Consider the following 18,689-nt stretch of genomic DNA (forward strand, 5'->3'; position numbering starts at 1 on the left):
TTTGAAGAATTTAAAGTTGATTTTTTATTAAGAATTTAAAGCAGACATCATTAAATTTGATTTTTCATACTTTTTAGAAATAAGTGTAAAAATCTTACTTTTTCAGCCTCGTTAGAAAGCCTAACTTTCTCGTTAAAAAGTAAGATTTATTTTTAAATTTAAACGGATCATATTTCACAATCGTTTGTAATTCAAAAGCTATTTATACTTTGACATATAATATATTGCTGTTAAAATAGAACTGATTCGACACGCATAATGAATTTGTAAGTGTAATTGTCATCGGAAAACACCTGTATACACATATTGTATATATCAGCGTGTATATACCTATTTTTCCCGCGTACATGTATATAAGGTGATTCAAAACTCGCTTTCTATATATATACATACATACGGCAATACTGTGGCGTGTATTTGCATGGATCTGCATCTATGAGGGAATTTGACACGCATATTTAGTGTCACCACGACAGTTGTATTTCCAAATGAATGAACGGGACGTCTCCGTGTCCTTATGCGTCGATGGAATGATCGCATGCTGTCAGGTCGTTCTATGCAGGATAAATAAACTCGAACCGAGAGATTTAAATGACACAGAGTCACAGTTCCTAATATAATTTGTTTTGATCGCAATAATTCTACGAGATTCTGCTATTTTACAGAGAAAAAGCGAGAAATTTCTTTGTCACGCTACAATATAACCGAGGAAGACCTTTTCTTTGAAAGAAAGGGGATGATGATGATGATGATGGAGACGTGATGTGATTCACACAGACTTATTAAATGTGAATTTATTTCTTTTTTTTGTAAAAAAAAAAAAAAAAAAAAAAACAATGTCGAAGGTGCGTTTATTTGAGTATAATAGGGTGCGAATCGAAGCGTGAGTTGATTGAAAACGATTGGAAATATCTAAACAAGGCACAAGACTGTTATTCGAAAAATGGATGGTCCATGAAAGTTCATGCATGCAAAAGGGAAGTCTTTTGATCTATTCTCCGGATTAATTTTTTTTTCGTGACATCTTCGTAGAATAGATCGTTTCTACAACCAAAGATAGACGGGAGCGACTTGAATTCGTATTCTGTATCATCATTATCGTGTCACCCTCGTCGTATCGTAGCTCAAGCGACAATTAGAATTGTGAATATCAACGCATATCGCATATTACGCGCTTATATATTAATTTCATCCGCATGCCATTCCATTTTAAGATGTATCGCGCTCTTCGTATTTCATGATAGCCATAGTAACGATAATAAGTGATAACGATAGTAGGTAGGATGATTGCAACGGTGAGAGTAATAGTGATGGCAATAATATTAATCATAATTAAATGAGTAATAATTATCGTAATTATAACGCGATGTTTGTTAATATCAGATAATCAACATTGTAATGTATATGTATACACGTCTGTATACAGGGTATCCCGGAATTATCGAGACTTCTCATTCAGAAATTTTTTGGTCGATTTAGATTCGTTTTTCCTTTTGTAAACAAAAAGATTGTGGCATTGATACTTTGTGAGTTATATAGGAATCGATTAAAAGTGAAGGAGTTTGAAAATGTTTATTAAAGAAAAAATTACAGAAGAAATTCATAGATCCAAAGGAGCGACGATAGTTCCGAGGCATCCTGTATATATTGTAGTGTTCCTTTTTTTTTTTTATGCATATATGTATATTTATATATATATTCATATTTATAATTATATAATATGTATTATTTATAATCGTGTGTATATTATATATTTCATTATTATTTAACACATTCTTTTGTACAAGTAAATTAATTAAGAATAAGTACAACTTGGTAGCAAAGAGAGATAGAATTATTATTCACTGTATATTTTATATCGTAGTGAGAAGAGAGAGATATATATCTTATTTCATTTATTATAATATTCTTTCATTTACCTTTATTATGTTTCAGACCGTAATGCTGACGATGCCGCCATTCGGCTTCCGGAGATGCTTCTCTGAATCTCTCATCTTTCTTTCTTTCCTTCTTTCTTTCTTTTTCTCCCTTTTCCGATACCCGATATGATTAGGCTTGCGATCTTCCGCGCTGTTTATCGACGTTAATTCTCAATACGCGAAGCTCGCTAGGCGCGACGTCTCGATTTCTAGAGAAGAGGTAGAAAAAACAGCGAAAACACGACGATAAAATCTCGCGACACGCGCGATCGCGAGTGATTATTACTATAAATATTACACGAGAGTAAAGCCACTCTCGCGATTCTGATTATCCTCGGGACGTCACGTGCGAGAGCGCGATAAACGCGCGACAGCGCGAACGATCGAAGCGGAAGCGTCTCGACGATCGCATTTTTACACGAAACGATTTATTCTAAGCTTCGTAGAATCGTCTCCCTATCCGAAATAAGTAACTCGCAAAAATGTAATATACCCACGAAATTCCGGTACTTCGTCATTTTTGCAATACGATTCTCTGCTATATTTTTGTCTCACGCTCGGCCGTTCTGTTCCGCTGTTCGCCTATCGACGGGTAAGGATCCACTTTCGCGATGCCGGATATAAATAAAGCGCGGCTTTCTACTTTTTATTATGGTTTATTACACAACAGCCGGAGCACACGTTAAAAAATAATAGAATAGAATAGAGGTTTTTTTTCATACGTAATGCAGAGTGCTACTTCTTTAAAACGCGTGGTCCTCTTTCTCTTTAACTCGTACTAGCTTGCGAAATTTCCTCAGCACCATTATGACCTACTATCGGATTTTAATTTCGAGCCCATTGGCCGAGTTCACGCCCGGATGGCGTGTATTGCGATATTACCTACTCATCGACGTATCCGTAATCACTTTGATTTGCACGGCTCTTTCTAGCAAATCTTGTGCGACTAGTTGGGGCAAGAGATATGCATCACACGTCTAAACGAGCGTACGTATCGTAAATGTATATGTAATATGCGCGTAATATATTATGATGGATTTCTCGTTCATACGATCGAGCCTCTTCGAGAGATTCTTAGTCTCGATTACTATTTAAAAGTATCTCGTCGTTTTTGACACACGTAGTTTTATATCCATCCATCTATGATATCACAAAATATACGTGTAACGAAACGGAAGTTCATAGAGATCACATGTAATAAAAACGACAATATATTCGAGTCCGATACTATGTTATATAATATACGCGAGATTCTTTGTAATTGATGACGTTTAGCAATGGACGCGATAATTACTATTGAGACCAACTAAAAATCTGATGATGGATCATTCGTTCAATGTAACGCGATTCATCGCGATAACTTATAATAAGAATCACGAATATCTTTGCTCAGTATGATCGTGCCGTGCGCAATTCCGGAAAATCGGAATATAATAAAAACGAAATATTTTCTTCCATATTGCACGAGAATGTCGGATGAATCCTCGGGGCAGAACGGCCAAGATGGATTATGTTCGTAATGAGATTATGTTAATTGAAAACGATGCGCGCGCTCGACGTACATTTCTTTCGCGCGTTAATTATATCGTGCGACCGTGACAAACGTGTGCACGCGCGGCGGCGAAAAACCACGGTATTCGGATTACATAATGAATAATTAATAATAATGATAATATAATAATAATTATAATATATATATATATATATATAATATTTATAATATTTATGTATATTAAATAAATTTTCCGATATTATATATAAATAATTAATTAATATATATATATATATATATATATATATATATATATATAAAATTAATTAATTATATATATATAATTTACGACTTAGCCCTAACGACTTACGTAACCCCACCCTGTAGCGCGGGGGATGCGTCATTCAGGGCGGACACATCTTAAGAACCTAGTAAAATCCTAAAACCGGAAGCTCCGCCGTGACGACAGGCCAGCTGCCTTTTTTGTTTCTTTGGCGGAGACCGCTCGTCCTCATTCTCTCTTTCTCTTTCTCTCCCTCTCATTCTCTCTCTTTCACACTGTACGATATCTCTCATTAGACAAACGTAACCGCGCGCACGAGCTGTCCGTTCCATCTCTCTTTCTCGCTTTTTCGTCTCAAAGAAAGAAAAGAGAGACACAATGCCCGGGAGAGGAAAGGGATATACTCTCTCTCGTGCAACATTCGATGCGAGGTCGATTCGTAAACGGATCTATCTATAAGATATATCGCTCTAAAGTTTCGCTCCTCGTCGATTCGTGCAAACACGCACGTATGTACATCGAGTAGATAATCTATCCGTGAGAAACACGCGGATAATAGATATTAGTGGATGCTGGGAAGAGAAGAGAGTTAGAGAGCGAGAAATTGCGAAAGCTAGAGTAAGCGAGGAGAAGAGAGGACAAGGGATAATCGCATGAACGATCGAGAAAGAGATCGGAGAACCGTCACGCGCGCACGAATCATTGCAGAAGGAATTATCGCTAACGTTCTCGTTCTTTCTATTCGCAAGTGTATATAATGTACGCGAAAAAAAAAAAAAAAAAACAGGCAGATCCTCCAGAAGAAGAGAAGTTCCGCTGAAACGTCCGGTCGGACGTTTTCCGATGATCGTTGCGGTTCCTTTTACTTCGGCTGACTTGATTTCTTCCGTTACGCGCGCATCAAGACCGATGACAATGCTCGTTGGAAACTGGTATCGACGAGAAACCGCTTTCACGTGTCCGTCCGTTTGTGCCTGATCTTTCTTCTTACAATGGCTCCTTCTTCTGACTCCTCGATGGACAACGCACTGGTTGTAACAACCGGGGGGGGGGGGAGAGGGAAGGGAGAGACGAGCAATGGTTTGCAAATGTGGTGACGGCGATAGCGCCAGGATCTTAGGACCCATCCACGCCATCTAAAAAAAGTTTATCTTACATTAATACGTTTATATAAAGCTTGTCTTTAATCTCTTTGCAATGGCAAATAATCGAATAAAATGCTATTCCCATTCCAAAAGTCGTATTAATTTTTTTATACACTTGAAATACATATATCACAACATTATAAGCAAACATAAAGTAATACGTCTAGATCGTTATATGTTGAACTAACTAATATCATAAAAATAAGTTATCGTTATGATTTTTCATAGGAAAAATATTGAAATTGTTATATAAGAATTGTTTTATTCGATTAATTACTAATACATAGATAAATCAATATTATCATCCGATGATCAGGGTGAAAAATGTTGTAAAATTTAAGCGAGAATGGAGGCGCAAGCGAGGCTTTTCTCTCTTGGCATTTAGGAGATCTGCAGATGGCTCGGACGCGTACCTTGATTGGACGAGTGTGGGGCTCACGATTGCGGTTGCGGCGTGTTGTGGTCCCGCTTGTCTCCCGCAGGAGGCAGCGGCTTTGTCACGGGTTTCTCCTCGTTGACCGGCGTGGGCGGCGCGTCCTTCCTCGGTGGCATTCTTTCGTTTATGGCGTCCAAGCCCTTGGCCTCGGCGAACGAGGTAATTTTGTGATTCGGCGAGAAACCTTGGAGAGCTGAATATACAGATATACAAGATGAATGAAAAAGAAAACGTACGATATCAGAAAGCGAGAGATAAGAGGTCTCTGGACAAGATCAAACTCTCTCGAGTATGTATCTCGAGAAGAACCACCTTATATTAATACAATATCATGGGACACTATTGTCCGCGAATAATAATAATCGAAGAATTCCGAGTGCCTTTTTAATATGCTGCATTATAAGGATGATTATGAACAGTTCAGCGCGCTCTTAAATTTCAAGTTAAATTACAATTTTTCTCAATAGCGTTATCAAAATGATATATCTCATAGAAATTTTACCGTTTTTCAGAGAAGTCTTGCCACCGGATAATGCACCAAGCGGTAAAGCTCCAGTCGGCGTTAAACCCTTCAACTGTAGCACGCTCTCGCTTTCCTCTCTGTGAAATACAAAAATTGAAATTATATTATAATAAGAATATTATATTCTTTTTTTATATTAATTATATACTAATATTAATTATATTAATTATATATTACTTTATAATTATATAATAAAGAGAATCTCTGTTATAAGTACTAAACGTGAGCCATTTTTTCTTAATGCAGAAAATATCTATCGCTACACTCAAAAAAATATTTTGCTAATGTAGATAGATTTCTAGGGGTCTCGATTAAAATTTATCGCTACTTTTTGTATCTGTTAGAATATTGTTTGTCACGTATAGAATTTATAGCAGCAACATTCTAGCAATACCTCTAGAAAATTTAGATCCCATTGCCAAATATTAATCACAAATATAATTGTCTTTGACGATAGGCCTTAAAGATAGGCTTTAAAATTACACTAAGAGTACGGATGTAAATTCTGTCTCTGTCATTTAAATTGATTAAGTGCAAAATATATGGAGCATCACAGTATTTGCTAATAATTTATCTGTTTCAGTTAATTTTCTACACCTAGAAAATTTTTCTTTAAGTTGCCAGATCATTTTTTTTTCAGTGCATTTTTAAATTCGTAACAAAATCTGTTTATAATTTTCTTTTATTCAGTAATCTGGATTAAGCTACATTATTTATTAAAATATTCTCTTACATATTAAAATGAAGATGTTTGTATATCTAAAGGAAGATTATTTCATCACATTTACTAACCTCAGGACGGAGAAGACACGCGCCATTTTACCGATGGCTCTAATCTTGTTTCTGATGACTTCTTTACGTAGATTAGCTGCTGCACCTATAAATACCAGAGACACATCTTATGGCATTTGCATGATAATGAAATATCAGCTTCTAGATCATCCAGTGACGATCAACGTAAGGAAAACTATATCAATGATATCCTTCCGGTTCGACAATTTAATATTAAGTGTTTAATTAAAATATTAATTAAGAGATAAATTAACTACCATAATCTTCGAAAAAAGCTATATTATTTTATATAAATCACGTTAAAAGAGACACTTTTACATTAAAATTAGTCCATCTGTTTACATCTGTTGCAAAATAACTTGATACGATTTCGTTACGTCATCGTCGTCACCGATTTGCCTCGCGTTTGTCGTCGCGTTTGCAAATCACTTGCGATGATTCTCGCGGTCACGTTAACCATACTACGTTATCCATACTGCAGAGCTTACCGGGGGCATTACGTTATTAATAATCACTCGTTATTCTCATCTGGTCACGCCAAGACAACAATGCCAAACTACAGGCGATAGGTCTGCGCGCACGTCACGGGCGGAGTCGTGTAAAGCAATCGAGTAATAAAAAAAAAAAAAAAATTGCGCGTGATATTCGTCGCGTTCGCAAAGGGACTACGTATTCTTCGCGATAAAAACAAAAAAAAAAAAAGTGTTAATCATCAATTCGCGAGAAAAACAGAACGTCCGAAGAATACGTACAATTGCGAACGCACGTGCACTAAAAGCTGCATAAAAACGTGCGTAAATATATAGCGTGTAAATTTCTCGCAAAAACATACTACAATATGTGTGTGTGTGTGTGTGTGTGTGTGTGTGTGTGTGTGTGTGTGTGTGTGTGTGTGTATTTAGACGTATCGTGTCAAGATAAATTCGAGATGCGAGAGAAAAGAAGCATGCACATGCTGAATAAGCGCGAGAAAACGTACGAACCATCATCGGTCACTATAATACAAACTCTTAGCGTTACCACTTCCCCTTGGCAATCACTTGCTACTTCGAGGCTCATTGTCAGCGCGAAGGAATTGTAGTCGTCTATATGTAAATTGCGACGATTGCGACGATTCCGACTAAATTAATACGAATTAAAGCGGCCCGATATATTATTGCATTATATCATTGATTATTCGCAACCGCTTTAAAATCCCTACGATATTTCCGTCGTACGGATCGATTATCCCGCGTTCCCAGCTTCCTTTTCAAGCAAGCACAGAGAAGCTGGGAACGCTGGACCTATATATGTGGTGGAACTCTTTGTAGAAATCAATGTTAAAAAATTTACGGTATTTGACACGCGGCAACTCCTTTGCAATGACAGCTGTCGGTTCGTCTGTGTTTGTTCGTTAATTGACACAGCGGTCGAGCATATCGCTCGATCGATTGTACACGGTTACCTTGGGGGGGGGGGGGGAACGAGGAGAGATTCGTTCGCAGCATCGCTAAAATCTCTTCCGTTTGCGAGAGAGAAGTGCAAAGAAGACTGGATTTGTCTTTTTCTATTTTTTTTTTTTTTTTTTTTTTTTTTTTTAATTGTGTGTCAGAGCACTAAAGTGGCATACTCGTTACTCTTGTTACGCGTTAAAAAAGACAAGATTCGTCGAAACTGGCAGAGAGCTCGAATGGAGAAAATAATGCGGCGGATCTCTACATTTTATTTTTATCCTAATCGCGCGTTTTTACCCGTCCCTCGCCTATGCTTATGCATATACATTCTATCTCATTTAAGGTCGAAAAATCTGTTTCGCCCGTTAAATCGAACAACAATAATAGTTGGTAAAAAAAATTCCAGGAGCCAAAAATATCGACGTCGCGCGTCGATGAGACACACGTCGAGGTATTCGCGTACCGCGCGGTTCCGGCTTCCTAATGATTTACGGGACAGATCTGCGATCCTTAAGACCGCTGTCACGATAACGTATCGCGTGATTTGTCAATCCCACAGGGGGCGGGGGGGGGGGACACGAAATTACAATCTTTTCTGTCGTCCACGAATCTCTAGCCGCGCGACGGGCATTTTGTTTTCGGAAATAGCGGGCCATCGCGGATCGATGGACGTCACGACATGGAGGAAACAACGAAGATTATACCGAGGGAAAGAGAAGCGAGGTCGGGATTCGAAATGGCATACGTCATGTCACGCGATAATAGATTAATCGATCGAGATTCCTCAAATAATTATTCAACTATCCCGCAAATTGTTAAGGGATCGTTTACGTATCGGGGGTCAATTAAACGACACACACGTGCCGTACATTTTCCGTAAATCAAACGAGATTACCGCTAAAATTAGCCAGCCAAGCCCGATTTATCGACAATTATTCGACCGTCACGATATTAACAGCCGCCTGTGCGTTTCAATCTCGCGTAATCCGAAATTTACGCAAAGAGATTTCCCTTCGGTTATGAGATTCTACCTATGCGCGATGAAACGAGACGCCGACGCCGACGCCGGCGCCGTCGCGAGGCGAGTATCGAGTTAAAACCGTAATTTTCGTGTAAGAAGATTATTTTCACCGAGAGGAGAGTTTATTATACGGAATGTTACCCGAGATATATATATACACGTAAATACAATTTATACATACGTGCATAAATCCGAGAGTCGAGCGCGAGGCAATCAACGAGACGGGAAAATGACTCGAGTCTTTACTCGTACCATATAGCTTTGCAAGCGATTCGGTCGAAAGTGTCTGTTTCTATCGCGCGGAAGATCGATAAAGTCGAGCATGTCAAATATATTAGGCGCTCCGGGCTTCGACGAGAAGAGCCGCAATTTCGCGGTAGCGATCCGAAAAATGCGACGGTAGTAATTTTGTGAAAATTACATACTCGCGACACTTCGGGGGGGGGGGGGGAGAGAAAAAAAAAAAAAAAAAAGGAAAGAATCAATCGATCAAAAAAAAAGAAAGAAATTCTGTCTGCGATGAATAACTTTACCGAGGTTATCGTAAAAGACGTCGATCGAACCGCGTCCACCGACTCGTCGAACACACAGATTCTGAAACAACCTGAAAAGTCCTGCGCTTACAAACGAGAGGATGCGGAGCACATACAATGACGTCAACTACAAACTTGTACAAACAGATCAAGCCTTTTTTTTTTTTTTTGCTCTCTATACATTTATGTGTCAGCGCACGGTTACGCACACGTAACTTGTCGCAACGGCGTCAGGCGCCGCGCTCGAAATAGCGCGAATTCGAGAATCGTCAATGACGCAGGTATATTCATAAACACACGACCGTAATAGCGGTTAATATAACAATAATATAATAACAGTAATACATAATAATAATAATAATAATAATAATAATAATAATAATGATAACAACAATAATAATAATTCGAATATATAGGTACTTTTCAAAGAGAAAAGTGGAATAAATTTTGCGTTCAATGAAAATAAACATACAAAGTAGATTAACGTACCTCCGATTAAAGAATATGAAATAACGGTGTTATTTCAGCGAGCAAGCTTATGCCAATTTTGACGGTTATAATTACACATACATATAATATTGTCCATTTCGAAATATTCTCATGTAATATTACATGGAGTTAATGACGCGCGCGAATCGTTTTGATATTTTCATAAATATTTTCTTTATTTCCGTCGATAAACAGTAATATCGATGTGCGACATAGGTGAAGAGAATTTCGGCGCGTAAGAATATGCGTAAGATTAAGATTTGCGACGTATTCTATAAACGGAGAATACATCGCAATGATCCATGTGTAATGATCACCTGTAACGCGATCCGATGTTATTTTCGATGGACCGAGTTGCACGCCGTTGCGACAGTTGTCTCTACCGAGCTAACATTTATCAAAACGCAGTCGAGCCTGGCACCGAGTTTTCAGCATGCGAAGACCCGTCGTACATTTAAGAGATTATGAGATTTCTCGTCATCTTCTACGTTCATTTCAATGCAACACTCGTCTCTTACTTAAATTGAACGTGTATCCATTAATTTTCGAGAGAAAAAAAAAATTGCAAAATTTAATCTCAGAACGTTGATCAGATATTATTGCAATTTCGAATGCACTTTTAAACGTGTGCCATAATTTAGTGACATTAGAATAAAATAATGGCAATCGTTTTATATTTGTAATTGTATGTTTCATATTTCGATTTAATTAACAATCATTGTAATACTAATCTTTTTTTTTTTGTAAAAAAATTTCTGTAAAAGTAAAAATTCTTTATGCGATTCAGCCGACCTGATTCGCGTCTTCCTTCCCGTGAACCTGTGCTCGAAACATTATAGCGCAGGACTACTTGTGCTCTATCTGGTTTCCCAAAAGCAGTTTTAGAAGCCGCAACTACCCCTTCGAACCGACTCGCAAAACAGGTGTACTTGTCGCTTCTTGCTTTTCAATTGCTCTATCGCAATCAGTCGCGATACGAATAAACGTTATCTCGTTAATCTTCCAGATAATACTATCAGATAGACAATCAAGTCGGCTCGAAGTATCGAACGATATTCCGAATGCAGGTCGTACATATCGCTCACTTTGCAACGATGGGTCTTCGACACATTAGTCTAGTCATAGGCGCCGCCGCGTAAAATCACCTCGAACAACCCTCTCGTTTTTCTTTATGAAAAATGCGACGCCTATGTCTCATTACATGGACCATTCATCGTAAATAGGATGGATTGTATACCTATACCCAATGGTGAACATTTAACCCTCGACTACTACGCCGGAAGCGCGCGCAAGAGAGAGAGAGAGAAAAAAAGAGAGAGAGAGAGAGAAAGAAAAAGAGAGAGAAAAAGAAACTAAATAATATTTAATAATATTTAATGTATCCACAAAAGAAACTCCAAGGAATATTTAATAAAGAACCAAAGTACTTTGAATTTATTTATAACTTTAATGAAATAATAATTTTGTTCAATTCACAATTTGTTTTTTCTGACGAAAGATAGAATCTCGCTCAAATCTCATCATCAACTATAGACATAGCGGTCGAAGGTCAACAACGATCGAGCAACGCGACTAATTAGGAACCATTGGGTGCTAGACATATTTCTATTTGTATATTCTGAGTTCGAATCGTGGAAGACTTCAGCCGGGGAACTGAACGCCGTTGCGCTAATCAACTCGTAACGGAACTCGCTGATCCCGCGAAATCCAACCCCTTAAACTTCTCGATCTCGCATCCTCCTTTCCTCCGAGGAGATAGACGAGAGGGAGAGGAAACTGCAACCGTTAACGAGGTTTATCGTCCGTTAATGCGGATCGGTGTTAATTCTCTCTCCGTGGATTTGCGTAGAATTATCTCGCGTCTCGTAATTACAAGGTCTCGTTACGAGAAGCTCGAACGGAAAATTTACTTTAATCTTAAGTACCACGGATGGAGAAGGGAAGGGGAACGGGGGGTTGGAAAAACGGCGTTGAGTTCCCGCAGGTTCGTCATTCACGGCCGAGAAATAGATAGATAGATAGAGCAAAGATGTAGTAGTGTATTGTAGGTCTTACTCGCACTTTCAACAGAAAATAACTCACCGTACGCGATGGTAGGTGGGGTCGGACCGGACCGTTGGGTTACCATCGGGTTACCATGGCGGCCATGGTGCGCCCATGGTTGAGCGTAGTGGACGTAAGTAAAAGGACAGAAGTAACCAACAATGTGAGAGCAGCGTCAAATGCGGCCGAAGAGAAGAGATAGAGAGTGGCGGAGATTTTGGTCGGTTCGTTCGGACGCAGCCCGTACGGGAAGACGTATTGTATATTTTTTTGCAGTTTGCGGATGGTTGTTTGGTGTCGGTAGTGATAGTGGTGGTGATGGTTGGTAGTGGTGGTAGTTGGTGATGTGATAGTGGTGGCGAAGAGGTGGTTGTAGAATATGGCGCAAAGGAAACAACACATAGAACAGACAAGAAAAGACAAGTGTGCACAGCGTAAGTGGCATTCAATCAAGCAATGTGCGTTAGACGATCTCGTTATATATTGTCTTTTTTTCTCGGTTATCGGTTATATGATTCTTCCAGTGGCGATTTCAGACAAAGAGAAGAGAAAGGAAGAGACAAAGAGACTTTCTTGGAAAATTTTATTCGTTATCAAACATAGAGATATATATGTTAAGTAAAATATTTAATATTCTCCAATTTTTTTTTCTTTTTAATTTAAGTATTTAATTTTTCTTAAAAAGCTCTTCCTCTCTCTCTCTCTCTTTTTCTTTCTCTGACTTTAATCCGCTACTAGAGTCTCGGAAAAATGGCAAAGTTGCTCTTGTCATACTTCATAAGAATATTTATGAATCTATTACCAATAAAGTACGCGTAAATCTGCCCGTGTTTTTTTTTTTTATTTTTTTTTTTTTTTTTTTTTTTTTACGATAAAAAGAAAACAAAGTTTTTTTTGTAAAAGTAATAATACGAGTAATCACGGATTGGGCTATCGTATGAAATAAATTCATATTTTGAACCGGCGAGAAAGTTCCCTGGGGAAACGCACTTACATTATAACCATCATAATTATGACAAACGTGGGAAACGTTTCGCATTTAAAATGCATCGTAATAAAGCGGAACCCCGCTAGGAATATTCAGTATTTTACAAAACAGACTAGAATTAATATAAAATATGCAAAAATCATTGCACGAGAGAGCAACTTTGCCGATATTTGGAAATTCCCGTAAACGAGAGTACAAACGCTCGCGATTTCGCCGTCAAGGCATGAGTATACTGTAAATATAAAGAAAATAAGTTGATTAGTGTGTGAAAAAGATGATTCCGGCCTGCGTCGAAACTGCCAAATTTAGACGAGCGTACAACTATTCTAATTTGTTTGAGATGAACCGATACTTTTCATAATGCACTTTTTAATTAGGATAAGAATTAAATTCGCTCATTCATGTAGAAAGATAATTAAAAATATTTAACAAAAAATTATTTCAGATAGCATATTTTACCAAGATTTTCTCAAAACAATGTAAGCCTTTTTTTTTCGCTCAACACTGTACGTTCGCCTTCGGCAATGTTCGATCATGTCAAAGATTACTTCGTCTCTAATCGAAAGTTCGACTGTAAATATTTAACGGATACGGTAGATATTTATTTTAAATTTCAAAGCTGAAAAAGATTATTCGTTTGCCTGTCGACCACTCTGATGGTGGAAAAATATCGAGAGACACGCGTAGATGTGTAACGAAAGTAATCTCGACATAATGCAGCAGATACAATCGTACGTGAAAATATTATTGTGCGTAGCACAAAATTCCGCTATAGAAGTTTCCTGGAGCACAATACTGTTTAAAAGAAAAACAAGTCGATTAATAAATTTTCGCAGGATCGCTCGAGGATGCAGCCAAGTTGGAATTGTTCCGCAGAGCATTACGTTATCCTTATCACGCTTTATTGTCAACGTAAATTGGCGAGCGCGACCCTCTCGCGATCTGCGATCCAGATTATTAGGTACTAGTTCGCTCGGTTAATCCTAGGAGACTAAGTATACACTAGCATGCGCAAAAGAAAACTGGTAATCAAAAGATATAACGTTCGGCGGCTGGCTGGAAACCGAGTTAAGTAAAGGATACACGTACTCAACATAACTCAAAGAGATAACTTAAGCATAAAGACGGTAACAAACGAGCAGACTCAGGGGTAAAGAGAAAGAGAGAAAAACAGAAAAACAGAAAGACAGAAAGAGAGAAAGATCAGAGTGACAGTGAGATGGGTGTGTATAGAGAGTGAGAGAAAAAGAGAGGAAGCTAGAGAAGATAATCACGTAGCAGGAGAGAGAGAGAGAGAGAGAAATAGAGAGAGAAAATTAATGCTCGACATCGAATGTCGGGCAGCGGAGTGACTTTTTTTCGTGAAGAGGAAAAGTATGTCCAACAGCTTTTTTGCGCAACCGGTGCGCCGTGCATCGGCAACATGTTTCGCGAAATTTTTACTTCGAGATCTCGAGTGTTCGTGTCGAGAGTGAGGAAGGTCTCAGGTGGTGAGGAAAGAAGACAAGAAAAGCGGACAAAGACGACGGTATCGAAGGGGCGCGACAGTCGCCGGATAAAGATAGGGTGAAAATATCGCGGTTGAATAGTTTGCTTATTAAAGACCGATGGTGGAGTGGGAAAATAAAATAACGCAGAAAGCAACCCTTTCTCGTTTCGATCAAAACGTGCAATTATGCGGCAACGAGAAACCATTTCACGCTGATTAATTACAAGGGGAAAACATTCGACAGGTTTTGATTGAAAAGTAATCCTCAGAAAATGAAGAAGATGAATCCTCGTGATTTTATTCATCAAGTATAACATCGGTTTCTAGTGAATTTTTTTCAATCATCGCCCACAAAATAAAAATTTGACTTTAAATTGTGTTCGAAAAAGAAACGAGATGAGTGAAAATAAAATCTGAAGAAAAAAAAATTTGTCAACAAGAAAATTATTTACTGAAGATAAGGATTTATAAACTGAGATCTTACTTTTAAGAGTTAATTCAATGGATCTGAGTGACGCGTGAATTTATTATCGCGACGAATTTATATCGATCGTAAAAATATCCGAAAATAAGGTGAAAAATAGCAGAATTTTATATCGCGAGAAAAATGGAAAATAGCGGACGACATCGCGCAGCTGGTTCACCTGAGAAGTTGAAAAATGGCCTCACGTGGAGATTTTTTTTTTTTTTTTTTTGACGACAGAATCCGTTATAGTGCAACGTCGTTTCTACCTTTCTTCGCCTCGGAGAGAAGAGGCAACACGAGAGTTCCTCGAAAATATATTTAACATCGAAAAGATGTAACAGATACTTCGACAATGGAAAGTATCTACGGAAATCGTTGGCAGTATTGCGTAAACCGTTTCTTGGAAATCCACGACGAACGATGTCAAATTGCTCGTTGTGCTACATATACTTTTCGAATAGTAGCTTTATCTCATTCAAGAAAACCAGATTGGCCTTCCTTATTCGATTCTTATGCAACTCGACAAAGATAAATATGTCTGCGACGAAATACAGTAGTATCATCGCGAAAATCCTCTCTTGATAAATTGAGAGCGAAATTTTGCAATAAGGGAAAACATTGTCTACCGAGTAGACATGATTTACAAAGCCACCATATATCCGGTTTCCTCGGAATGATTACATTCAGCCTATTTTAATTACGACTTTAATGGTTGAGAACCTGTTTTCCCCGATCAATCGTTGCGCTTCGATCGCATTCATCCCAGACTGCGAGAGGCTTTAACATCTCCTGCATCTCGGAATGCAACCAGCGGTGCGGCAGGAATGAACGATTGACTCGGGTCGGTGTATAGGAGACGAGCGGATAAGATGCCGATGGAACCGCGTTCGAAAGGGGGGCCCGGCTGGTTGATCGATGCTTCGTGGCCTTCCCTCGTTATCTCACAGAACTCTGGTGCGTTCTATCGATCGGGTTTACCTTCCCGGGCCGTACCGGAGCCTCCTCCGTAGCGACCGAAAGCCTCTTTCGCTCCGGATTTTCACGGGAGAGAGAACGAGAGAATCCGGGGGAAGCGAGAAGGATGGATGACGTGCTGTAGCGACCAAAGATTCGAGGGAAGATCCTGGAGCTGACCGGAAATTGTCAAGAGAGAATCTTGTCGATCTCGCGCGTTAGTTAATTAAATACGATTATCGACATTGATGGGCGTCGTGCAACTCAAATTAACGCGCATCGATTTTTTCGTCGATCGGTTGAGAAGTTAAGGAGCTTAGCGGCTCTTGAACAAGCGTCAATGACAGACAGTTGTCAGGCTTCAATATCCGCCGATAATATAAGTATCTAGACTTTTTTTTTTTTTTTAATTTATTTCTTCCATCGTCCGAGCATTCAGAAACATAATATGAGAATTATACTTTTATTATATATTTCATTCTTTTGAAAAATAGAGCAAATAGAAAAAAAGTACCGCGATATTGTAACTTTTTATAAAAATCCAACCCGCTCGAAAGTTATACAAATAAACTGGAATTTTACAACTCTGGGGATATTACTTTATCCAGAAACGCGATTGAATTTTAATAGAAGCAAACTTTGGCAATGTATTGTTTCTCGTATTGGGAGCATAGGGTGCCCTATGCATATACGCTGGAAATTCGAATATGCATTTCAAGACAAACGGACGGTCGATGAATATTGTACCTCCAACTGTTCAGAGATACAGGCGAACCGAGATTGCCCTGGCGACCTCAGTCGAGCGGAAAGGAATCTCTCGGTGGATATATTGAACCCGGGGAGGTCCCAAACACGACTGGTCAGGCTCGTAAAACCGGAAGTGTCGTTAGTAGAGCGTCGCTGGACGTTGTTAAGAGAATGGGCAAGTGGGCATATATACATGTGCCCACACGTAACATACGCGCGCACAGACATACACACACGCACACAGAAGAGAACGAGATATCTAATGCTGCATCGTAAAGCGTGCTAAATAAACTGAACTCAAACGAGCGAAACTCAAACAACGGTGGAGACACGACGGCTGTTTTAAGGTATTGCCATGGAGAAGAGAGGATAGGAGAAGATGGTTTCATAAAACTGTGTCACGAATGCTATAACGAATGCAATGCGAAAATTTATCGGCTGAATTCTTAGAATGAGCGAAAAAGAAAGAAAGAGAGAGAGAGAGAGAGAGAGAGAGAGAGAGAGAGAGAGAGAGAAAGAGCAAAAGAAAGGGGTAGAGAAGGAGAGGACGAGAAGAGGGTTGAAATGGCAGAGAGAGAAAGAGAGGAAGAGAATGAACGGTATGTATATATATTCACCGAACTTTCCCCGACTAATCCGCCGAGCTTTATGAAACTCTTCTCGAGGCGAGCATAAATTCACGTGGAGGATTCACTGTTATTATTGTAGACGACCGAGTCCTCCGAATCGCGGGATCGTTTCGAGAGGAACGGCCCGTATTTCCCGTTGCTCGCATTTGCGTGACATTATTTTGGATTCGAGAGAGTACGGTTACATGCACTTGGAGAAGAAAGGCGTCCGCGAGTTCTGAAGGGAGATTCATCGCCCCTCTTACTTACTTTACGAAAACATCTCTCTATACTCGATTCATCAATTATCCCCGATATATTTCCGTTGGTGATATAATAAATTCATGCATAATTAATTTCGTTTTTGAAAAGCAATTTCGAATTAAAGTAGGACAGATTCGTCGCATAATTCATGTATATACCATTGAATGAAATGCGATTTGTTCCATCGTCGACGAGAAGCGCAAGAAGCAGGCAAGGAAGGCTTTTATATAACTAAAAAATATAAATAAGAGAAAAAAAAGAAGACAAATAAAAAGGGAAATGAGGAATAAGATCAACGGTGATAATTAATTCAGCGTGTAAGACAATAGGGATATAAGTGTAATACGAAGGCGGCGATGTGTAACACAATAGAAATCAGTGTAAAACGGAGAAGGAAATGGAAGACAAGTGAGAACTTGGTGCGTTCTCTGACAATTAATGGACGATTGTAATGGTTAGCTCAATCCAAAGTCCGAGAACGATTATACAGAGCACGTTTAAAGGAAATAGAAGATGATGACGAAGATAGAAATATGTAAGTATATATAGATATAGATAGAGGTATATATATATATATATATATATATATATGTACATATATATATATGTATATACAAGAACGAAGAGAGAAATCAACTCAACAAACGAGAAAATAATATCTCGCGTGGAACGTTCGTGTCGACGTTGTTCTACTGGTAATGTCATTCGCGCGCGCGCACGTGAGCTTCGAATTACAGTGTCCTCCATTGGGGAATATCCAGTCGAACTAAAAGCATTTGCCCCATATGTCTCTACGTAATAAAGAAAAAAAAATATAATTAGAGTTCTGAAACGAATGATCGAACTGATTACCGTCAAATAATATTACTTTATGTTATATTTATAACAGTATCGATCATCATAATACATATATATTAATTCCACAGTGGAAAACTTAATACACGTTAAAAGATAGAGGATATCAAAATTGATTACACAAGATTAATTATCATTATTGTGCTAACGAAAAAATTGTACGGTGAGAAATTACACAGCACACTCCTTTACGTTATTATTATTCCATT

General features: G+C 38.6%; 1 protein-coding gene across 6 annotated transcripts in view; it reads right to left on the minus strand.

Moving 5' to 3' along the window:
* Positions 1–1,557: 1,557 nt before the first annotated feature.
* The window catches only part of LOC140670739 (serine/threonine-protein phosphatase 2B catalytic subunit 2), a 119,768-nt gene continuing 102,636 nt past the window's right edge, over positions 1,558–18,689 (minus strand). For 3 of the 6 annotated variants that reach the window (XM_072901478.1, XM_072901472.1, XM_072901474.1), the window contains 4 exons: positions 6,591–6,675; positions 5,778–5,875; positions 5,253–5,468; positions 1,558–4,830 (listed from right to left, as the gene is read on the minus strand). In XM_072901478.1, the coding sequence (XP_072757579.1) occupies positions 5,275–5,468; positions 5,778–5,875; positions 6,591–6,675 (377 nt within the window). In that variant the 3' untranslated portion in view covers positions 1,558–4,830; positions 5,253–5,274. The remainder of the gene's footprint in view (positions 4,831–5,252; positions 5,469–5,777; positions 5,876–6,590; positions 6,676–18,689) is intronic. The other 3 variants (XM_072901473.1, XM_072901476.1, XM_072901475.1) reach the window with 2 other exon arrangements.

Source organism: Anoplolepis gracilipes, chromosome 10 (genome assembly GCF_047496725.1).
Source record: "Anoplolepis gracilipes chromosome 10, ASM4749672v1, whole genome shotgun sequence".
Lineage (NCBI taxonomy): Eukaryota > Metazoa > Arthropoda > Insecta > Hymenoptera > Formicidae > Anoplolepis > Anoplolepis gracilipes.